General features: G+C 40.3%; 1 protein-coding gene and 1 long non-coding RNA gene across 6 annotated transcripts in view; both read right to left on the minus strand.

The window, feature by feature from the left end:
- LOC144040421 (uncharacterized) overlaps positions 1–760 on the minus strand; it is a 39,622-nt gene extending 38,862 nt beyond the window's left edge. The window contains exon 1 of the long non-coding RNA XR_013289723.1: positions 675–760. This is a non-coding gene — a long non-coding RNA (uncharacterized LOC144040421). The remainder of the gene's footprint in view (positions 1–674) is intronic.
- A 1,825-nt stretch (positions 761–2,585) lies between these two features.
- Positions 2,586–24,679, minus strand: part of eya1 (EYA transcriptional coactivator and phosphatase 1) — a 53,944-nt gene continuing 31,850 nt past the window's right edge. For all 5 annotated transcript variants that reach the window (XM_077554700.1, XM_077554699.1, XM_077554698.1 and 2 more), the window contains 7 exons: positions 17,737–17,826; positions 7,850–7,908; positions 6,734–6,894; positions 6,534–6,648; positions 6,346–6,467; positions 4,837–4,937; positions 2,586–3,326 (listed from right to left, as the gene is read on the minus strand). In XM_077554700.1, the coding sequence (XP_077410826.1) occupies positions 3,246–3,326; positions 4,837–4,937; positions 6,346–6,467; positions 6,534–6,648; positions 6,734–6,894; positions 7,850–7,908; positions 17,737–17,826 (729 nt within the window). In that variant the 3' untranslated portion in view covers positions 2,586–3,245. The remainder of the gene's footprint in view (positions 3,327–4,836; positions 4,938–6,345; positions 6,468–6,533; positions 6,649–6,733; positions 6,895–7,849; positions 7,909–17,736; positions 17,827–24,679) is intronic.

Here is a 24,679-nt window from a genome sequence, read left to right on the forward strand (position 1 = left end):
TGTTTATCAGGATTAGTCTGTTAAAAAAAAACTCTTAAAGTTTATACAAAAAGGGCATTTTTTTTCCCCTTTTGTTTCCTTAAAAATAAATAAATAAAATCAATTTGTCCAGCATGATTTTTTATTGTAATTTTTAGTGCCTTCACCAAGGTTATATTTTTTCTTGAATATTGTTTGTCAGTATCGCAAAAAATATTATGAAAATAGATAAAAAAAAATTTAATCATTTACTTTTTTTTTTTTTTTTTTACTTTTTTTTTAAACATTTGCTGCACAAATGATAACTATTTTTTTGTTTTTTGCTTATTGTGCTAAATAAAATTATTGTACCTCAATATATAAATTTTACTTTGTTTTTTAGTTCAGTTTCAAAAAAATTATTTTGTAATCCCCAACCCCCCCCCCCCCCTTATTAAAAAAAAAAGGGGATACATTTGTTTGCCAGGATTGCAGAAAATAATAAAAAAAAAATTTAATAAAAAAATAAATTTTGTCCATCATGGCTGGTTCCTTTCCTTCAGTTTTTTCAAGATTGCACAAATTATAATACATAAAAATAATTAACTGGCTTCTGTCAACATTTGCTGCACAAATGCTCAACTTTGTCCATCCACTGCGTTTGTCGGGATGGCACCAAAATGACCAACAGGAAAAGCAATCAAAGGACAACCCACCTCCGGTGTTGGCCGGGGGAGATAGCAGCGGAGTGACAGTCATTCGGGACAATCTTTCAGCTGTTCGGAAGTGTGTGTGGGGGGGGGGGGGGGGGGGGGGGGGGGGGGGGGCTCGAGAGCGGTGGGGGGAAGCACATTAGTCTTCATTGTGCTGGTGCATTCCGGCGGTTTGTCCAGCTTCACTACTTTGTCCGGACCTGGCAGGCATACTCGGCTCACCCGGCCAATGCGCCTCATTCCATGTAAAAAAATAAAAATAAAAATGGATGAACATATTGAGCACGGCGTGGCTGTAAAAAAACATTCCAAGTTTAATTCTCCCGTGCGGTTTTGGCTGTACCCATGCAGGCTTGTGTTACATGTTGTAGCAGAGGATGCTTTTACGCCACACGCTGCTTACCTGACCAGTCATTGATTGTTCCAAGAAAAATATCTCACTCCCAATTTTTGTTTGTGTGTCTTTTTGTTTTTGTTTTTTAAACGTACAACTCAATTAGCTTACCTGGATGATAAATAAATACTCTGTAGTAGGGCTGGGACATTTTTATTAAATAATTATGATGCATTTTTTTTCAACATTGTTTCTTTGTTATAATCCCCCCCCCCCCCCCCAATGTCTTATGTATTTTTTTTTAAACAAATGTGAGCTATAAATTAATCTGTATTACAATAAATAACTTCAGATTTATCATAGTACATAAATGGTCTAATAGGTTATAAATAAAACAATGTTACATCCGTCGAAGGGCATCATATATTGTTGATGTTTTATTTTTTTGCAGTTTATCTCTCTGCCTGATATGAACACAATGTAGAATCCTGTATTACAAAAAGCGATTGGAAAAAAAAAAAAAAACGCTCAGAAGCATTTGATTTAAATAGAAAGGATTAGCATATGGCCACGTTGTTTGGTCTAGACGTCGACCAGCTCCAGTTTCTATTTGCTTCCTGGAGGGATTAACCAACTCCTGACACGTGTCAAAATCAAAAGTTAAAATAAGAATAGCTTATTTTGGTCCAAAAAACGAAAAAAACAACGAGGCAAGAGAGCCTCGAAATATACCTCCGAATAAAACCTACGGTGCGTTTTAGCATTAAAAGTCCAGGACAAGTGGCAAATACACGAAATATGACCATATAGCATTTATTGCTAACTAGCATGTTGACAATAAGCATATTACAGTGATTCAACGAGGAGGAAAAAAAAGTTAAAAGGAGAACATGTAACATCAAAGCATAATTTAGATTTTTTACCCCGTTACAATTGAAATATTAAATAGAAAAAAAATATGTGAGCAAAGCAAACTTACTTGTGGCCTTGTGGAGGAATCTGAATGATATGTTACTTCCTGTGGAACATGACGTGGAATATTCCAAAATTTTCAGAGGGTGTAATGTTAACAAGGTAACAGTTTTGACTTGGACGTGTCTAAAGTGTGAATTTAAAATTAGTAATGATTTTTGAAAGGATTTAAATGTATTTCATGACAACAAATGCACATTTTCCCTGCATTCCAGATACTTTAAATTAATAGTTTAAATTGTATTATTTAAATATACTATATTATACTATAATATACTATATTATTTAAAATTGTATTATTGTATTTATTTATTTAAATGTGCAGGACATTTTGCTTAGTGAAAAGTATAGATTGCAGTTAATTTTATTGTGGATTTTATTTATCAGGGATGCAAATAGCATGGCAAATTGCACTTCACTTTTTCCACATTTTTTTAAATGTTATAACCTTATTTCAATATAGAATAATTCTTGTTTCCCTCAAAATGTCTATACCCAACACCTCATAATGAAAAAATTGAGAGGGAAAAAAAAAAGTTGTGGCATTTATCATGTGGTGGGAAAATGTATGATATTTGATCTTGACAAAACACACACAAAAAATGCAATTATCTACATATTTCCTTTACTTAACAAACTTGGAACACATCATCAACACTTTTACAAGCTTTTTTGTTCAATAAAAAAGCCACATTTTTTGTCTTCTTCTTCTTCTTTGAGAGCACATTGGATATAAGGAAGGAATTGTCCAGTGATTACAAACTTTTACACACGCACCAAAAAAACAAACAAAAAAAAACACCTCTGTACACGATTGTCTCAGTAAATAAAGTTTTTTGTCATTTTTCTTAAATTATTAGAAAAGCCCGGGAATTCCTCAGGAACGAGTCTTTTTTCGCCTTCTTACGGAGTTCATAAATAAGAAGCGCTGGCGGGGAGAGAAAGATGGGGACGGAGGAACCGGGAAGCCTCACAGGAGAGTGAACTCGAACCGAGTCCAGGCAGTCCATTTTCACAGTAACCACGGCTGTAAAATTCACCTCTCGGGACGACGACAACAAACCAACAAAAACAAACAAAAAAAAAAAACGTGTTTAAGACAAAGTGTGACTGGACGTCAGCACATTTGACCGTTCTCCTCTTCTCTTGAAAGATGAGACGCCACAGGTAGCACAAGGGGGCCCTTTTGTGTTGGGTTTTCCCCCCGCACCCGGAACAGAGCCAAAAGTGATCTGGTAAAGGCAGAAGCCAGAGCAAGGTGGACGTTGCTACAGGTACTCCAGGTCCAGGGCGTGGTGAAGGGCCATGAGGTCCGAGTGGCTGGAGATCCTCCAGAAGGGCATGTTGTGCTGGGAGACAAAAACAAGCTACGAGTCAGGAAGTGAAATGAAGCTGCGTGAAAAACAGGCATGGAAAAGAAGAAAAAAAATCTGATCAACCCAAAATTAGCTAGATATGGACCCATGATCAACATTGAACAGGAAATCAACTATTTTGGTTCAAAGCTGGTCTTTTTGGGGAAATTTTTTAATGAACATTCAGGAGCATGTATCCTAATCAGAAATTAATTTTCCACAATTACAAAGAAATTAATTGACAAATGTGAAATTTCTTCAAGGGTTATTCATTAACGTGGAGCATTGCATGTTAGCCGTACGCCGCTAACAATGCTCCCACTGGAGGTTTGCGGGCGGTTGTTTCTGTTCCCAAGGCGAGCGAGTGCGCAGCAGGGGAAACCCGAGTCGCAGCAGAATGAAAGGAACTCGTCACAGGTGGAGTAACGAGCTCCTCCATTATCCCCCCCCCATACACCCCCCCCCCCCTTTGGACTTTATCAGAAGTAGAACCTCTCCAAGGTTCCGCTTAGGATGGCCTGCAGTGACCCTTAAAAGCTCTTTGGCTTTTTGTTTTGGAAATTCGCTTTGCTTTTAAAGTTGAAAAGCTGTCGATGTTATCTGGGCCCATTTCGCTCGGGCCGATAGTATTTACTTTGTTTTTCAAACACTGCGGTTTTCTTGTGAAGGCCAGAGAGGACGTCACTGAACATATAGTGAAATAACGGTGCTTCACACATCGAGTACATGACATTACCCCCCCCCCCATCCCGCCCCCCCCAACCCAGTGAACACAACACATCAGGAAACAGTCAGGTAAAAGAAGCGGGGCGCTTTTTCCATCCCGTGCCGACACAGCGAATATCCTCCCGTGATTGAAGGCTCTTTTATGTAGGCCTTCGACATGGCTGAAAGGGACGGTCTAGCATTACACGCATTCACACAGCTGAGCGCACCGAGCGGGAATATATAATTATGACGCATCGGCCCTATGGAGGACCAAAACTGCCAAAAATAAAAAATAAATAAATGGCTAAATAAATAAATAAATAAATGTCTAAGAGGGAAAGTAAAAACAAATACACAAACGAAAATATAAATAAAAAATGTAATTAAAAAAATACATATAAATGGAAATAAAAACAAAAAATAAATATATATATAAAAAAATAAAAAAATCCATTAATAAAAAAATAAAATAAAAGTAAAACTACAAAAAACTTCCTTGTTCGCCGAGACGCTCACTCGACCAATGAAATGCAGTTTGCAACGGTGGATCCAACCCAAGACACGCTTAGGACCGCCCCCTCATTTGTTTGTATTTCCGTTTATATATATATTTTTTTTATTAAATTTTTAAATTATATTTTTTTATATCCATTTTTATTTTCACTTTTAGTCAATTATATTTATTTTTAATGTGGGCAGTTTTGGTCCTCCATACGACCCCCCCCCCCCCCCCCACACACACACACACACACACACATTCTAAAACTCAGATTAAACACAAAAGACCTTCTCTCACCTTTTTCGAGCCTTGCTCCTCTTCCACTCCGTCCCCGACTACAATGTAAACAACTTTCCTGCCGAACCTCTGGACGACTCTCTCGAAGCAGCTCTCCTTACCTGCGTGTTAAGAAGCGAAAGATGAAAGGATGAGCTGCGCACAAAAAGGGAAACGGGAACATAAGATTTCGCTCAAGGAGCCCCGAAAACGGCGCAAGGGTGGTTGATGTTTATTTTGCATTGGAATCAGGGTTGCAGGAAGAGTGAGGGGTGCGAGATGAGGGGGGGGGGGGGGTAGCTTGTTGCTCTTGCTGTGGAATGACATAAATGTCTCCAAGTGGTTTCATATGCAGAGAAAGCGGCCCCCGCTCGGAGAAAATAATCCCGGAGTTGATGAGGCCTATTCCTTCAATCCTATCTGTTGACTGGATCGACCCGGACCGGTCACTTGGTAGCTAGCGCGTGTTCTCAAAACTCCCCCCTCAAACTCCAAACAAACTACTCATCCTTCGAAGACAATTGGGACAACAACATGATGTCACCTAGTGCTGTTTGACAGAAATAGACATATATTGAGAAATCATCTTTCCCCATTGAAATGAATGGAAATGCCATTAATCTGTTCCTGCCTCCACCCCAAAAAAATAAAAGAAAACACTTTATAATACTGCACTTTATAAAAACATACAGTAATTGAAATAATTCGTTTTTGCGTCAATTCAACGGACATTGTGCCACTCGATGATGGGCGCAGCTTGGCCAGTGGCCACAAGGTGGCGGTAAACTACAAGCAGCCATTTTCTGAAGTGCTGATCCCACTGATCTGTATATATATATATATATGACTGTATATATACGAGCTGCATATGTCTATTGTCTAATCTGCACGTGTACGTATAGTTTATACAGTAGTCTGCTTGTGAGATGGGAGGAGCAAGATGGCCGCCCTGTGGCTTCAACGGCTTGCACGGGGGGCGTGTATGGGCTATCGGCTATCCAGTAATATATTCAGATCAGTGGCTTATCCTCACTAGACATACAGATATACAAGGGAGGTGAGAGTAGAGGTCACAACTCCTCAGTCAAATGTGGTAATATTAAGTGCTTTTGGCAGAGGATAAAGAATATATGCCTTAGTTTCCCCAAACTAAGAAAATGCTGGGTCTGGTTGGTATGACCAACTTTAGCCTATAGAGCAATATGCAGTAAGAATTAAAAAAAAAAAAATTGGTGTCGGAAAATCTGGTTTAAAAAAAACACCTTCAAATTTGAGGAAAACAGTATAACTTAATTATTTCTCAACATATGTCCTCAAACCTTATGTTCCGTCTGCTGGCAACAAGTTTGAGTAAAAAATATCCACCAATAGGCTGGTACGGGTCGAAATTCTGAGGGGTTTTCCAAGTCGATGCGTCAAAAATGATTAGTTTCCATCCATGTTTTTTTGTGCTAGTGTGACAATAAAGGGAAAAAAAGCAAACACAAAAAGCAGATGTATTAAAAAAAAAAAAAAGAAGTCAAAATTTACCTATTTTGGTTGCGCTATAAATATTTTCAATAGGAAATACGATGCCCAGGCCGTAGAGCAGGACCTTGGCAAGGGCGGGGATCAGCTGCGTGGTGGTCACCAGAATGTTCACACAGTTTGACCTGCACAAAAAGAAGATGGAGACGTTAGAATCCAGAAGTTCCCCCCTCCCCTCCGCGAACTTTTACCTTGAGTGGATTAACGTTAGTGCTTTCAATGCCAGTGTTAACCAGGAGTCCGTCAAGGCTTCAATTTCTGCTCGCAATTGCAACCAGGCTTCCCTCTTGGCCGGGCCCAGGAGACCTGCAAGCGTACGGGAACATTGTTTGCCTTGGACCGCTTGGAAAAGTACCCAACTAGCAAAGGGAGGGGGGGGGGGGGGGATTACCTCCGACGTTATTTTTGTAAGTGGTGTAGATTTCTTTCACCCGTCTGTAGCGGAAGGCCAACTTTCTCATCCAGTCCACGCCTCCACGCACACCTGTGGCCAGGCAGAGGTTGGCGCTGGTGGCCGCCGCGTGGAAGCCGTCTGCGCCAAAGTTGTACGTGCTGCCGGGAAGATCGGAAAAGACGTCACAGTTTAGTTTAGTAGTTCTGTGTGACACTCAAGAGCAATTATTCACATAGAACATGTTGGCAAAATAAATTAGGATGCTCAAACTGTGATTATCATCTATATTAAAAAGAACAACAAAAGAAAAAAAGCTAAAGAAAAAGCTAATTACTTGCTGCCTTCTTTAATCCAAACCACCGAGTCCCGTAATTGTTCATTTTTTTCCGTAAAATTGCTTCATTAAAATTAGTGTTGCCGTCTGGCACAATGTTTGTTTTAAATTTGTTCAGATTATTTTTTATCTTTATCTCGCTATTAGCGCCTAAAAGTAAACACCAGTTTTGGCTACAATGCAGGTGGTGGAGACGGGGGTGGGGTTTTTTTTTTTGGGGGGGGGGGGGCGCAAATGCCCCCATTGACGCAGACACTGTATTAATTATATTCTTTTTTTTTTTTTTACATATAGCTGATTAAATAGTTCTTTTTTGCAGATAATAAATGCAGAAAAAAATATTTTAAAATGTAAAAAAATAATTTTATTAAATTATTAGTAATTATTAAAAATGATGACTTCCATTCTGAAAGTAACATACAAAATTGCATTCATTGCTTCTTATTTTCCTTTTTAAAATTTTAATAAAAACATTACATTTTTTTTTACCAATGACCATCCTATTTTAAAAATTAAAAGTGAGCCATTAAAGCAAAAGTTGACCTGCTGAAGACAGATTATGATTTTTGGAGCATATTTTTCAGATCAATTTTGACTAAACTTCAAATTGTACTACTTTCATTGTTGAACATTTAAATTGTTATACAAGCATAACGTGAAGTGACTCACTTTGTAATAAAAGTAACAAAGTAAAACTACCCATCATTAGGAGACGGCCGACAGGTACAATTGGTAATCAGATCGTTTTTTTTTGGGGCTAAAATGAGTCAGCAATTTACCTAAGATCCTGCCCGTTGTCATCCGAAGAGACGTCGTCGATATGTACCTGGTCACATTCCTGCAAAAGACCACACATAACATTTGAGTCGGCCCCACCCGGCTCGATCTATTTTAAGCATTCAGAGAGGCTTCATTATTGAAGAAAATTGCCAGTCCCGAGCTTGCGCCTTCGCTGTCATTTTTCACCAGCGTAAAAAAAGCACAGCCTGGCATTGGCTGGGCGCCGCGGCGTTGAAAGGCCTCGTCCGAGAACCTTCTGAATCAGCACATGCCATAATTCTTCCCATGTGCCCTGGCCAGCGCCGTCTAAACAAACCTCGACCTCGTCATCGGCAGAGAGGCAACCCCAAAAAAAGAAGAAAAAAAAAAGAAGCCTATTCAGCAAGCCGGGTTCGTGTTTGAGCCGCCATCTTAATGTATATAAATATAGTAGGCTATATAAAAGGGGGCCTTGGCTCTAATAGTGCATTTGTGAGCACATGTGCACGCTAATACTCTTCCCTTTGGCTCTTCTTGGAAAGGTCCCGCGATTCTCCAGCTCCGTCCGGGCGAACGGTAACACAATCCAGACTTTCTGCTAAATGTAACCGACTAGAAAAATTGAACCTGATGCTAACCGCCAATGAAATTATGACCTCTGATTGCTGCCGCGCCACACACCATCACAGGCCCCGGGGCCAGCCAGCCAGCCAGCCAGCCAGCCGGCCGGCCGGCCGAGGAGCATCAGTACAAAAAAATCTGTTCTTGGTTTTCCCATTTATAGGCCAGCGCTAGTGTAAGTGCCCTCTCGTACCCTCCATCCACTTATATTGAGATTTAAGGGAGTGCGGGTGTGAAGCAAAAATTCAAAGTATGGATTAAATCCCGAAGTTAGGAAACTACCCAGTAGAGTAAAAATAGACGTGACAGGTCTTCATCTAGAATTCAAAATGTAAAGGTACTTAAAAAAAAAAACAAACAAAAAAAAACGCGGGATCTACGAAAACCTTCAATACATTGAGCGAAAATTTGGCGGATACACCAAAAGTTAGACCTGCTCAGACCACGTCTAAATACTGGCACAGCTAGTGTAACACCATGTCGAGACTCTAGGTTGCCACATTTGAAGTGAATGAAAGTGCTACTTTGATTGAAGTCATCTACAAAATAAACATCATCGGGTCTAACCCGCCTCCATGCCGCACGGGTCACAAAAACGGAGCCCTGAGGGACTACGCGGAAACTGTCAACGACAACCATTTCTATCTATGTATACTTAAATGTCACCATGACAACTTCAAGGCGATCAAATCAAAGCTTAACCAATAATTAACAAGCTATCATTAGCAAAAAATGGACCACGGAGACTGTTTGATGCTAAGGTACAGCAAAGAGATAAGCTATCGTTAGCATGTGTGCTCATTTGTATGTATTTTGTCCTTCTTTGGCCACGTGTACCCAAATGTTTACAATCAATGACCAACGAACTGGGGTTTGCATCACTAAAAGTAGAGTCGTGGCGTTGTTGAACATGTGAAGCGTAACATTGCAAGGAACAGTCGCAGGTTATGTTAATGTTGTGTGTTAGCATTCTTGTATTTCTAGCCCTGCATGCGCAACCAATCTGCTCATCCAGCCAGCGGCCAGCAGTGGTTTACGATTCACCTGTTTAGAGTTAAAATGATTAAAAATAATAATTTCTCAAGGAATTTCTCAAGTCCGAAAAAATCCCTCCAGAATTTTTTTTTCATTAAATCCCATCCGGCTGTTCGGACACCCAAAGAGCCAATGGAACTTCCTGGTTTTCAGTCCATCTAAGTGAGGCCAAACGCTGACGTTACCGCATTCCTCGCTAATGCTGGAGCAGGGTAAGGGTAAGGGGCTTTGGACCGTAAACCTTTTCTATTTTACTGGTTCCCCTCTGAACAAATTTTTCATCTCCCTGGATTTGCGCGGAGAAAGGGGAAGGGGAACGCGAGGTGAGGAGAAACTCAAACCAGCTGTTCTTTTAACAGAATTAAAATGGTGACCCCCCCCCCCCCCCCCCCGTCTCCAAGCCCCGCTCTAATGCAGCCATTCTCTCGCCAAAGTCTCCTTCCCTGGGATCCAAAGAGGAAAAGACTTTGACCCCCGTGGCCCTTTTACCCTCCCTCTCCGAGGCTCCCGCACACCGATAGAGGGTAGAGAGCCCGACGTGACCTCACATGGAGGCCTAGTGGTCCGCAAGACAAAACTTTTAGCTACCGACTTAACTCGTTTCCAGAAACTCACCCGGCGATCTTCAATAGGTTGATAAAACTGCTGGAATGGAGAGTGCGGGTAGTGCTATGCATGGTGAGCAGGGAGAATCTAGAGTGGGTTTAAGAAAATTGACCCTTAAAACTGCCGACACTTTATAATTTTTTATCTATTATCCTCAAAAGGTGCTTACTTACATACCACAGCCTGCCTTAAAAGTGAACAAATCTTGATGTGGTCGTTTTAATTGCTTTAGCAGCAGAGGCATGTTTGCTTGTTTAGGAAAAACCACAAAGACTCCTCGGGTTAAGTACCTCATAAAGCCTCCATTTAGGGACACCCCCCCCCCCTTCCTTTCACTGGAATTCCTCAATTGTCCAGTAATTAGCTGCTAATGAACCAGCCCCAATCTTAAGGCCAACTCATCTGCTCAAAGTTTGGTGGTTCACTCGTTGAGATTAGATCCGTCGTGATCTGGAACATGGAAGTCTCGGTCTAAGAAACGCGTCATGAAAGTTTTACTACGGGAATGATTCGTAGTCTTGCCGACTTAGGACCGCGACGGAGACGTTTATCAACCTGCTTCTACCTGACAAAAAAGGAAGGGGGTCATCTGAAAAACAGTTACAGTCCCCCTGCTGGGTCTCGCGTAAACCTGGACTCCCTGGGAGGAAGCGAATGGAGGAGGTGGCCGTGAGTAATGTCGTACAGTAACCCTTACACATACTCATTAGGAGCCACTTCTGAGGGCCTCGTAAACACCGCAGAGCCACGGGTGGATGGATGGCGCAGGTTCAGGCCCCGTTAAGTACAGCCGTATGGTCAAAATGGAGCGCGGCCAAAATGGCAGTGCTGGGAAATTTACGGCGAATTGTCAGAATACCGCATGAGAATAATGCCTCCCTGAATACAAATGAAAGTAGCGCATAAGTCTTTGACCGTAAGAGACTGACAAGTCTCGACAATTTCTCAGAACATCTCTTTTCCATCCAGTACGCCCCCCCCCCCCCTCCCCCACGCCACCCTCCCGCTACACCAAGCAAACAGCGCTCTCTCTAAAAGCTACAATCACCGTTAACCTAGACCAGATGTTCCTACTGTACTCAGGAGGGACCATTTTCTGTTGGGTTCATAAGCACCCGAGTGAATATTAAAAGTTGTAAGCGGCGATGGACGGACGGAAATTCTTCACAAGTGAGACTCGCCCATCTGTCAAGCATAAATGTGGAGATAATATGGCAAAATCTCAAACAGTAGTTTGTTCTTCAGGCACACCTGGAAAATGGCAGCTTCAAACCAAAATGGCCGCCTTCCTGTGTCTTATCAGATATTGGTTCTAAATGAAATTGAATTTTCAAAGCCAAAAAATTGTTGTTCTTGAGACTTTTTTTGTGGGTCTTCTCATGAAAGACATGTCTACCAAATTCCATGGTACTAAATTAAACTTGCTTCGGGGGTTAAATTATCAAAGTCAAAAAATTGTTGTTCTTGAGACTTTTTTTGTGGGTCTTCTCATGAAAGACATGTCTACCAAATTCCATGGTACTAAATGAAAAATGCTTCCAGGGACGGAATTTTCAAAGCCAAAAAATTGTTGTTCTTGAGACTTTTTTTGTGGGTCTTCTCATGAAAGACATGTCTACCAAATTCCATGGTACTAAATTAAACTTGCTTCGGGGATTGAATTTTCAAAGTCAAAAAATTGTTGTTCTTGAGACTTTTTTTGTGGGTCTACTCATGAAAGACATATCTACCAAATTCCATGGTACTAAATGAAACTTGCTTCGGGGGCTGAATTTTCAAAGCCAAAAAAATACTTATTCTTGAGACTTTTTTTGTGGGTCTTCTCATGAAAGACATGTCTACCAAATTCCATGGTAGTAAATGAAACTTGCTTCGAGGGCTGAATTTTCAAAGCTAAAAAATACTTATTCTTGTGACTTTTTGATCGATTTACTCATGAAAGACATGTCTACCAAATTCCATGGTACTAAAAGAAAAATGCTTTGGGGGCTGAATTTTCCAAGCCAAAAAATACTTATTCTTGAGACTTTTTTTGTGGGTCTTCTCATGAAAGACATGTCTACCAAATTCCATGGTAGTAAATGAAACTTGCTTCGAGGGCTGAATTTTCAAAGCTAAAAAATACTTATTCTTGTGACTTTTTTGTCGGTTTACTCATGAAAGACATGTCTACCAAATTTCATGGTACTAAATTAAACTTGCTTCGGGGGTTGAATTTTCAAAGCCAAAAAATACTTATTCTTGTGACTTTTTTGTCAGTTTACTCATGAAAGACATGTCTACCAAATTTCATGGTACTAAATTAAACTTGCTTCGGGGGTTGAATTTTCAAAGCCAAACATACTTATTCTTGTGACTTTTTTTGGTCGGTCTTCTCATGAAAGACATGTCTACCAAATTCCATGGTACTAAATGAAAAATGCTTCGGGGCTGAATTTTCCAAGCCAAAAAATACTTATTCTTGAGACTTTTTTTGTGGGTCTTCTCATGAAAGACATGTCTACCAAATTCCATGGTACTAAATGAAAAATGCTTCGGGGCTGAATTTTCCAAGCCAAAAAATACTTATTCTTGAGACTTTTTTTGTGGGTCTTCTCATGAAAGACATGTCTACCAAATTCCATGGTAGTAAATGAAACTTGCTTCGAGGGCTGAATTTTCAAAGCTAAAAAATACTTATTCTTGTGACTTTTTTGTCGGTTTACTCATGAAAGACATGTCTACCAAATTTCATGGTACTAAATTAAACTTGCTTCGGGGGTTGAATTTTCAAAGCCAAAAAATACTTATTCTTGTGACTTTTTTGTCAGTTTACTCATGAAAGACATGTCTACCAAATTTCATGGTACTAAATTAAACTTGCTTCGGGGGTTGAATTTTCAAAGCCAAACATACTTATTCTTGTGACTTTTTTTGGTCGGTCTACTCATGAAAGACATGTCTACCAAATTCCATGGTACTAAATGAAAAATGCTTCGGGGCTGAATTTTCCAAGCCAAAAAATACTTATTCTTGAGACTTTTTTTGTGGGTCTTCTCATGAAAGACATGTCTACCAAATTCCATGGTACTAAATGAAAAATGCTTCGGGGCTGAATTTTCCAAGCCAAAAAATACTTATTCTTGAGACTTTTTTTGTGGGTCTTCTCATGAAAGACATGTCTACCAAATTCCATGGTAGTAAATGAAACTTGCTTCGAGGGCTGAATTTTCAAAGCTAAAAAATACTTATTCTTGTGACTTTTTTGTCGGTTTACTCATGAAAGACATGTCTACCAATTTTCATGGTACTAAATTAAACTTGCTTCGGGGGTTGAATTTTCAAAGCCAAAAAAATACTTATTCTTGTGACTTTTTTGTCGGTCTACTCATGAAAGACATGTCTACCAAATTCCATGGTACCAAATGAAACTTGCTTCGGGGCAGAATTTTCAAAGCCAAAAAACCCCATCAGTAATTGAGGACAGGATGCCATTTCTTCATCATTCAACCTCCCCTCCTGTCCGTGGCACGCCGTCTTTTCACTCGTCTGCTGAAAACTTTTCAGCAAGGGGAGGAAGCTATCAGAGCAGTCTTTGTTCCCCGGGCGTCTGTCATCAAGCAATCAAGCGATGACGGGCCGACTCTTCCTGTATAGTGGCGACTCGGCGGACACCAAAGCAAAGGTTAATCACCAATGCGCCAAAAACCCTGAGCCCATTTTTCCCCCACTCTGGTTTCCTGTCTGCCATTTTGGAATAAATGTGGCCATTTTTGCTGCATAATGTCTTTTGTTTGTCACGTCGCGGACAACAGCCATCATCACGGGGTTCCTAATGCCATGTGAAAGAGGCTCATCCACGGGTTCACAGGCTCTCAACGCCGACACTCCACCGATAGAGGCTGTCATTCACTGACCCCCGGCGTCTTCCTCCCCCTCTCGGTTCCCACCGCAGGTATAGGCCTGGGGGGGGTGGGGGGGAAGGCTGTGATTATACCTGGGGGTCAAACACAGGATGTGGGTAACAAAGGGAGAGTCTCTTCCAAGCTACTTCATTCCGAGCCACGCTTGAACAGTTGCGGAATTCAAACAACGGTGCCAAACAAAAGCATGGTGGTTATGCTGGTTTGACAAATATTCGGAGCGAGGGGAAACGTGGTTTGCAAAATGTTTGTTCTTGTCGATATAGGAATTAGTCGGGTTGAATTGTTTGTCAACAAGTTTGTGAATTTTTTTTAAAAAGTTTTTTTTCTTATCAGCGAGGGATGTGCATCTCGCCAATCTCGATACATGGAAGTGTTATACAATTCGATTCCGTCACGTATTTTCAGTCAAAACCGATTTTCCAATTCAAATCGTTTTTCATCACAACCCCGAACGTCCAAAAATTGTCCTAATGACGGCTCATATTCTCTGAATGCCGCTCAACCCCTGCCGGTGCCTCAATAAACAGCGGTGGGATGCTGGGAAGTGGGCCGGGGGGGGGGATTGTTTTGAAAGCCACCACAGATTCTGCCTTTCGACGGAGTGATATGAAATGTGAAAAACAGCTCTCCACTTGAAAACTGACTTTGAGCGTGTAGACAATCAACTGCAGCACAGCTGGCTTTTCTGGAATTGACCTCCCACACAGGACAAAAAAACAACAACTACACACACACACACTCACTCACAGGGGTCAAGGAAAGCAAAAACAACATAAAGCTACCATTCAGGCGGAATTGCGGGATTTAACCCGACTACGGCGAGACATAAAACCAACAGACTGGGGCCCGAAGCAAAGAGACTCTGGAGGCCTGTTGCACAAGCTAAGCGTGCAATTCACAGCATCTCTCATTAACAAGCCCGAGTGCACGTTTCAACCCAGGGAGCTATAAAAAAGCAGGCAGCTCTCCATGTCACGGGGGTTGCTTCCACCGTTTCGGCGTGTGGAAGTGGCCCGAGTGTGAAGGGGGCATCGGGCCACTAATTGAAAATGTTCCCACCTTGAAAGACCTCGCCGCCCAACCCCCTTTGTGAGTGCTTTGCCCCCGTGCCCCTTTATCCTTCAGAGTTGTTTTCTCACCCGGACAGGGAGGAGGAGGGAGGGGGGAGGGGGGGACGGCAGGCCCCTGTACCCCATAGAGAAGAGAACACAAAGGGGGGAAGCTTGAGATGGAGGCCCCCGGTTCCCACACACTGCACCAGCGTTTCGGAGCTAGAGTAAACTCACAAGTGTCAGTCTTGTGGGGTTTCATTACTGGCTGGAAGTTTAGAGTAGGCCGTAAGAACTGTGCGGTCAGGACACAAAATGGTGGATTTTTATTGGGGGGTTTTTGTCCTTGAGTTTAAGCACCGAATTTGTCACTCTCATGGCAATATGTGATTTATTGGAGTCAATATAAATGGAAAAAGGCCTGTGTATGTTTATTATTAAGAAAGAAAAGGGGGGAAGTGAATATCAATATTATATATAATTTATAATCATTATAAAATATTTAAATATAATTTTTATTTATCAAAATATTTAAAGAAATTTATATTAAAAAAAAATTCTCTACTCCTTTTGACATTTCTTAAAAAAAATAAATAAATATATTATTCTATTGTAATTTTCCCAATTAAAAAAAAAACAAAAAAAACACAAAATGTTTAGTTATATTGTCAGTTTTTTGGGGGGGGAAAATACAGTTACATGATCTGTGTAAATGAAGTGCTTATTAAATGAATGAATGTGTGAAAAAGTGAATACGATTGCATCCACTACTAACATGAGCCTACGGCCACGACCATATTTAACGTTCTGGCTCAAGCGAGTCAGTGTTAAGACTTTGATGGACCCCTCGCACTCGCACTAAATTCTGCACCTGTGCTCCCCGCACAGCCTTCTGGGGTGTCCCTTTATGGCTCCCGACTAAATTAGATGGACCATATGCATTTCTGCACATGCTTAAATACATAACTGCTGCTGCTGCTGCTGCTGGAGGTATTTATAGCCGTGCTCCGTTTTAAGCCGCAGCTATCCGAGCCCGGGCGACTGTACAGTAAATCAGCGGAGAGGAAGCGCGAATGCTTCGGCATTGCACTTAACACTTGACACAGTACAGTCAGGGTTAGCGACAAACGGTGCCGGACAATTGGCCAACCAATAGGAAGGAAATTATATCTATTTAATTAAAACGATAGACAGAGGTGGCCAATCCAGGTCCAGAAAGTAAAAACCCTGCCACAGTTTGGCATTAGTCCCAGGTGCTAGCTAGCTAGCTAGCTCCCATGGTGCTCGTTTACCTGCTAGGGAGCTAGCTAGCTAGTTAGCTAGTATCAATGGCTAAAGCCAAACTGTGGCTTCCTGGACCTGGATTTGTCACCTCTGACGATAGAGCTTTAGCATTTTACAAGGCATGATGAAAAATACATGTTCATCTGCCTTAGCACTTTCTCTACTCAGGTTGCGCTCTAGCAAAACATTAGCCTAGTGTGTATTAGCATAAGTGTTTGCTAGCATATTAGCACTTCAGTACCCAACTTCAAGGTAAAATGAAAAATCCTCATCAATCCCACTCAGGTTGCTCTCTTGTTACAGATTAGCATGGCAACTGTTAGCATTTTAGCACTTTATCAATTCTCATTCAAAATAGTGCTTAACTCCAAGGTATGATGTCAAATATGTATCGTACTGCTTAAGCGCCTTTTTTGTATTCATACTCATATGACTGTTATCATGTTAGCATAACTCAGGTTGCACGTTAGCTCTATATTAGCATGATAACTGTTAGCATTTTTTTTTTTAGTAGTACACGACTACAGGGGCAAGATGAAAAATTCTCATCAATCCTACCCAGTTTGCTCTCTTGAAACATGTTAGCATATTTTCTATACTCGTTTGAAATGACAAAAACCGGGGCGTGATACTTATACACTGTACTGTATTCATACCTTAGCGTTTTCTATCTCTTGCTATGCTAACGTCTCACGCACCAACATCGGCCGAATGGGGTGGCCTCTCCTGAATCACGCTGATGAATTGGTCTTCGAAATACTACCCGGCGACAGGGAATCCACTCAGACTGCTCTCTTGCTAGTTGCTATGTGTTAGCATACCAACTGTTGGCTGGTTAGCATGTCCACTGAGGGACGAAATGTTGTGGAATAAACATCATGGCTCGAAAATCGTGTTGATTGTCCATTTTAAGACCCTTAAACGGCAGATCCAAGATGTTAAGTGCCTTAAGGAAAAGTAAGGCCTTGAAAAATAATTTAGCCACCTAGTCCGACAGACAACCTCAATAACAGCCGCGGCTCGTCTTTTGCATGGAAGCACATGGAAGTGAAATCCACGGAGCGTCAAGAGATGTGGGAAGCCAACATGTGGCGTAGGTGGACAGCGACACCAAACACACAGCGTGACACACAGACAGAAGGAGACGGCCGCAGAAACACTAAAGCCTGACAAATTGCGCCGCTACGGTTGGGGGTGGTGTACGACTGACAACGTCAAATTCATGGCGTCCCTCGAGGGCTCAGAAAGTAATGCGTCTCCGGTATGAGACTGATAACTGAGAAGGAGGCTTCCACGCTATGAAGCAGTTGCTTCTTATGGATGCTCGGGTCACACTTTATAGCCCTTGGAAAACACTAAATCACCACACAGAATGCAAAAAAAAAAAGAAAAGAAGAAGAGACGCACCTCTAAGTCGTTGAAGAATAAATGCGTGTCGGCCAAGTTGAAGATCATTTCTTCCATCCGTAGTCCTAATGATACCGACGATGGTGGATCCTGAAAGAAAAAGAACAACAAAAAAAAATCGTTGATTTTTTTTCTTTTTCTTTTTTGTGTGTGTCTTTTTACTGCTTTTATTTGGGGTGAAAGTAGGCCGGTCGTCTCAAACAATTTCCCAGCAGGCCGTTCTCATAAAAGAAGACATTAGACCACTTGAAAGTTTTGGCCCGGCGCGTTTACGACAGAAAGGCAGAAAGGACCACAATAGTCTTTGGAACGGCACACAGATGGGAATAAACGCTGTAAAAAAAAAAAAAAAAAAAAAGGAAGAAAAAAGTACGACTCGAGTCGGGGGTGGTCGATTTTTAACACTTGGGTTCGCTGTAAAAAAAATGTTTTTTTAAAACACCCTCCTTTGCATAGAAAATGTCAATTTTCCTGTAAATCGAGACTGGTAATGTGACATGTAAATAATTAATGTCATTGATTCTTCCTTTCCTTTTGATTAATAGCCCCTCAAAAATGTCTAAGTACATTTTTAAAAAAGTAAGCTATTCTGAATCTTGAATTTGCAGATTTCTTCCGACAGTCAAAGAGTAAACTGCAAAGATGAGGATTATTTTCTTTTTTTTCTCCCCTGTCTGCAGCTGCTTCTTTATGAGTGAAAACAGGCCTAGCAGAGACCAGAAGCGGGGATTAGCCAGTTAAACCACCTGAAAACTCACCTGAGCTCTCTACTGATTAGCTGTCGTAGCCTATAGCGCTTACGTTTTCCCTGAAGATGACAGCGGAGCAAACGCACAAGCACAACCTCGCAATCCGTCTGCACTTCTGCGGGCTTTGTGCTTCAACCTCGCCGTTTGCATTCTTAGCCATGTCAATTCTAATTATGGTAACTAAGGCGTGGAAAGCCAATGGCCCGCCATGCATTTCAAACAAATCAAGCCTCACAGGAAGTGTTACGGAAAAGCCCCCAAAACATTATGAAATAGATTTGCTCCAGCATTGACATTTGGAGATACAGTTTATGCTTTAAAATTTTGAGATTCAAAGAAAAGAGCAAGATTTTATAAGATGTTTAGGATTTTTCGGATTTAAATTTATTTATTTTTCCCGTATATTAACTCATTTGCTCCCCAAAACATATAAATAAGTTCTAATTTAAATATGACCACGTTCCTAAAGAACATACAGAAGGCTTTGTTGCCTCTGAAATGAAGAGAATTCGTGAAGCAATGGTAGTTATTACAAACACGGCCAGCAGGTGGCAGCGCAGAGTATAAGAAATCAACCAGGGCCATGTTGCAAAAAGCTCTTTCACATACATACACATATATACATATATATATATATATATGTATATATATATATATATACGTATATATATATATACATATATATATATATATATATATATATATATATATATATGTATATGTGTGTGTATATATATATCTCTTTGACTGCCAGACGTTTTCAGAAAAGGGATGCCGTGGGTGCCAGCCGATTTAAGCATTTTGACTGATCTTTCAAGGTCCACAGAAAATGATGTGTTTGGACTATGGAAACACACATACTACCAAATGAAAGATTGGACTCTCATCTTTCATCAGAGAAAAAAGTTTGTTTCTACCTTATTCCGTTTTTCAGTAATCAACAATAGAAAATGGTTAGTTTCACCTCTGTTTTGAAACAAACGTCTTTTAACGTCTTTGGCACTCCTCCATATGATTTTACTAAACGTTATTTAACGTTTTTGGCAGTCAAAGAGTTAAATATATTCTAATGCTAATTGCTGCAAAACGGAAGCAGATGCATATATATATATATATATATTTCCTGATGAAAGAAGAGACTTTAATCTTTCTTTTGGTAGATTGCATGTTTTTATAGCAATCGAACACAATATTGTGTGGGCCTTGCAAAATCAGTCCAAATCCAGTAAAACAGCCGGGAGCAAAGGGTGTTGCTTCAGTGAAAATGGTTGCGAGTGAATGAGTTAAGAAAAATGTGGAGGTAACGGTTTTCATTTTTTTATTAATTTTGTGGATGAAAAAAATCATCTGCATATTTTTTGTTAATTATTAGGCGAAAAACAAACCTAATTTTGTGGATGAAAAAAATCATCTGCATATTTTTTGTTAATTATTAGGCGAAAAACAAACCTAATTTTGTGGATGAAAAAAATCATCTGCATATTTTTTTTTATTATTGGGTGAAAAACAAACAATACAAAATATTAGTCTGTTTTTCATTTTAAAAATTTTTTATCCATTGATATCTGGAGTTGTCATTTTTCCGAGATTAAAAAATGTGGAGATACTGTTTTAAATTTTTTTGTGTAAAAGAAAAAAAAAACATTCCCTAGTATCGTGTGTCCCTTGCACACAAGCATCATTCCAACTGCTAAGACTCCAAAAGGGGGTCAATTTCCGGGTCAAACTCATACCCCATTTATATGTGCCAGCTTCAAGGAAAATAAGACAGAAGTGCTTTTACAATCAACAACCTGTTTTCACCAGCGACTCCGCAAAATGACAGCAGCGCAGCCACAAGAGAAGACACTGCATTTATGCGACTGCAACCATTTACATCTTGTTTTATTTTGTCTCGAACATTTCTAACCGGCGGTTGTTTTGACTGTGCGAGCGTCTGTTTTTTGACGGCCCGAAATGACATATTGCTCCTCAAGTGTCAAGAGATCTTAGCGTCTCCCAGCCTTTGTTCTGGTATGAGTGTGGGGGGGGGGGGGGGGGGGTGGCTGGCTATTTGATGGGGGCACTGTTTTGTTTTGGGGGTGAAAGAGGGCTGCCCCGCGACCCTACACTGTTTATTTACTTTATTCCCAGCCTAGCATGCTGGGTAGAGAGCGAGCTGAGGCTTATGCCAAGAAGCAGCAGCGGTCTCAGACGGAGACACACACACACACACACACACACACACACACACACTTCCACAGGGTCTCTAGTGTACGCCTCCCAAGCAGGAAACACTCTCGCCTCCATAAGGGCCCCGTTTCATCTGAACTTCTATAGGATGTGACAGCAGCTCGAGTCCCACTCACTACTCCCCACTCTGGCTATTCAAACAATAATAAAAGAAAAGCCCCAAGCGGTGATGAACGGACCGTCAAACGCAAATTTTCATGGCTAATCAATTGGGGCTCAGTCGTGCAAATTCCCTAAGAGAAAAGTGCAATCCCTGAAACTGGAACAAAAAGACTGCTTGGAACCAAAATGGCCGACGTGTGTCTCGTTGTGATGAACAGATCTACCCAATTTTTGTGAAGAATCTGGTGGCAGGGGTGTAATTTCTCAAAATTAGGAGGGGGCTCGAGCACCAATATTTTGATGGCGAATCATCAAAATGGTCATCAAACTTTGGCACGATGGTCCACAAACATGAAATGGTGTAGAAAGCGATACCGTTTGTAATTTAGCGCTGCCCATTTGTCAACAATAACTGGTACCTATTGTGGCTCATTTAGGGGAATTCCCTGGTATATGCGTCAAAATGGGCAACTTTTTGGTCAATTTCAGATGTGGGTCCTTGAGACTCATTTCTGAAGCATTCAATTTCGTGTCGATCGGGGTGACCAGTGATGTGGGCTAATTTGTCCAGGGAGACTTTTTCATAAAATGGTTTCTTCATACCAAAATGGCTGCCTTCCTGTTCAGTTTTGGACACGGGTCCTTGAGTCTTTTAATGCATCTTGTTATGATGGACATGTCCTCCAAATTTTGTGTCAAACTATCCAGGGAAAATTTTTCATTGAATATGCCTCCAAAATAGTTACTTCGTAACCAAAATGGCTGCCTTCCTGTTTAGTTCGGACATGGGTCCTTGAGACTTTTTTGTGCATTCTGTTATGATAGACACGTCCACCCAATGGCATGAAACTTTTTTTCATGGCCGAACTTCTGTTTAATTCCTACGGAAGAGGATTAGGACCAGAAAGGTTGGCAGGATTCTGACTTTAAAGTGAAAATTCTGACTTTGTTCTCAGAAATTCTGATTTTAATCTCTGGCTTCTGACTTAAAGTACTTTAAAGTCAGAATTCTGACTTAAAGTACTTTAAAGTCAGGATTCTGACTTTAAAGTGAAAATTCTGACTTTGTTCTCAGAAATTCTGATTTTAATCTCTGACTTCTGACTTAAAGTACTTTAAAGTCAGAATTCTGACTTAATGTACTTTAAAGTCAGAATTCTGACTTAAAGTACTTTAAAGTCAGAATTCTGACTTAAAGTGAAAATTCTGACTTTGTTCTCAGAAATTCTGATTTTAATGTCTGACTTCTGACTTTAAAGTCAGAATTCTGACTTAAAGTACTTTAAAGTCAGAATTCTGACTTAAAGTGAAAATTCTGACTTTTTTCTCAGAAATTCCGATTTTAATGTCTGACTTCTGACTTTAAAGTCAGAATTCTGACTTAAAGTACTTTAAAGTCAGAATTCTGAGATTAAAGTCAGAATTCTGACTTAAACCACTTTAAAGTCAGAATTATGAGATTCAAGTCAGAATTCTGACTTAAACCACTTTAAAGTCAGAATTATGAGATTAAAGTCAGAATTCTGCCAACCTTTTTTTTTTCTCTTCACTGGCCCTAATCCTCTTCCGTAAATTCCAGCATGTGTACCTGACACTTTTTTTTGCGCTGTCCTGGATCCTGTTTTCTAACTTTCCAGGAGTCTTCCTTAGAGACCTGTGTGGGGTTTACCAGGACTCATTCAAAAAATGAACATTTTCACTGAAAGACATGCTCTTGCAAAAAGTTTTCAGGCATTTTTGAGGCTCCCAAAAAGTTTACCCGTGAGAAGCATAATAATAAACAGCGATTTCAAGAGGGCCTTTTTGCACTGCCTGGTGCTCGGGCCCCTAAAAACGGCAACCGCAGAGTGCGCTCGGCTCAAAGCCTATCTGCAAGGCACATCTATAAACTACTCCAGGAAGGAAAGTGCCCCCCCCCACAGACACACAACCACCAACCCCACCCACCTTTGTCGCTCAAGTCATCCCCTGTCTGGGTGGCGTAAACAAAACGTTACAAAACGCTTTTCTCCGTAATCACTATAAATAGGCGCGTATCCACACTTTCCCTCATGGCCGGTGAAATAACCCCCCCCCCCCACCCCCTGCCCCTCCCCCAACAACACCCCCTTCCCCTCTCATAAACACCGTGCTGCTCTTTTAATTGGCATCAAGGCAGCTCACCCCCATAAAGCTTTGACGGCTCAAACCAGCTGGAGCGCCATTGGGCTGGCCAGAGCAGGAGCTTAAAGGAGGTGGAGATGTAAAGGGGGGGGGGGGGGTGTTGGAGGGGGGGGGGGGGTTATTAGTAAGAGTGAGGGGTGGTCGGGTGGTGGGGGGGGGGGGATGGCACTGACATCTCGAGGCAGGTGGTGCCTTGTGGCGTGCTTGTATTCTTAACTCCCTCGCCGGCTGATTGTTTACATTGAATCACGGAGGATTCACAACGTGGCTGACTTTTCCCACCATCGCACTTTTTTCCCCATCAGGGGCCATTTTAGATTTCCGTAGTTTGAAAATGGAATGAATGATGAAATATCATGGAATGGTTATCATGTTCATGATTTTTTTTTCCCATACAAAGTATGTACTTAGTTTTGGTCAAAAAACATTGCATCTCCAAATCTTGATGATTAATTTCATGCAAAGAACCATAAACACATATTTTTAACAAAATGTCCAAAATTGTAAAACATACAAGTGAGTGATGTGACATTTGCGTGACATCAGTGAAGGCAGCGTGGGTTTGGTGACAGTGTGAATGTGACAAAATTCTCTATTTTCCTTTTCTCCAAATCTATTTATATTTTAGGAAAAAACGTTTATCTCAATTTTTTTCTTCATACCATAAAATAAAAAAAACATCTATCTCTAAATTGTGTTTTTGCTGTTAAATAATTAAAATCATGTAATTAGCAACTTTTTCACATCAAAATGCAACTTGTTTTTATTCTCAAACATAAAAAACAAGTACAGAATTTTCAAATGTACTTTTCCTTGTTTTACCAAAACACTCAAAAACATGTTCCTACATCATTGAAAAACAAAAAACGATTTTTTTTTTCGACAAATGAAACATGCATTTCCAAATTGTTTTTTTCTACCTCAAAAATTTAAATCAGGCATGTCCAGTTGTTTTCCCTTTCATCCCCAAAAACGATTGTACTGGATCTCTGCGTGAATGTTATTCTAATTATTTGAATGATGAAAGAAGAGACTTTAATCTTTCTTTTGGTAGATTGCATGTTTTTATAGCAATCGAACACAATATTGTGTGGGCCTTGCAAAATCAGTCCAAATCCAGTAAAACAGCCGGGAGCAAAGGGTGTTGCTTCAGTGAAAATGGTTGCGAGTGAATGAGTTAAGAAAAATGTGGAGGTAACGGTTTTCATTTTTTATTCATTTTGTGGATGAAAAAAATCATCTGCATATTTTTTGTTAATTATTAGCTGAAAAACAAACATAATTTTGTGGATGAAAAAAATCATCTGCATATTTTTTTTTTATTATTGGGTGAAAAACAAACAATACAAAATATTATCTGTTTTTCATTTTCAATTTTTTTTATCCATTGATATCTGGAGTTGTCATTTTTTTCACATCAAAATGCAACTTGTTTTTATTCTCAAACATAAAAAACAAGTACCGAATTTTCAAATGTACTTTTCCTTGTTTTACCAAAACACTCAAAAACATGTTCCTACATCATTGAAAAACAAAAAACTATTATTTTTTTTTCGACAAATGAAAATTGTTTTTTTCCACCTCAAAAATTAAAATCAGGCATGTCCAGTTGTTTTCCCTTTCATCCCCAAAAAACTATTGTACTGGATCTCTGCGTGAATGTTATTCTAATTATTTGAATGCAGGATGCTGCGTGT

The sequence above is a fragment of the Vanacampus margaritifer genome, chromosome 20 (assembly GCF_051991255.1).
Source record: "Vanacampus margaritifer isolate UIUO_Vmar chromosome 20, RoL_Vmar_1.0, whole genome shotgun sequence".
NCBI lineage: Eukaryota > Metazoa > Chordata > Actinopteri > Syngnathiformes > Syngnathidae > Vanacampus > Vanacampus margaritifer.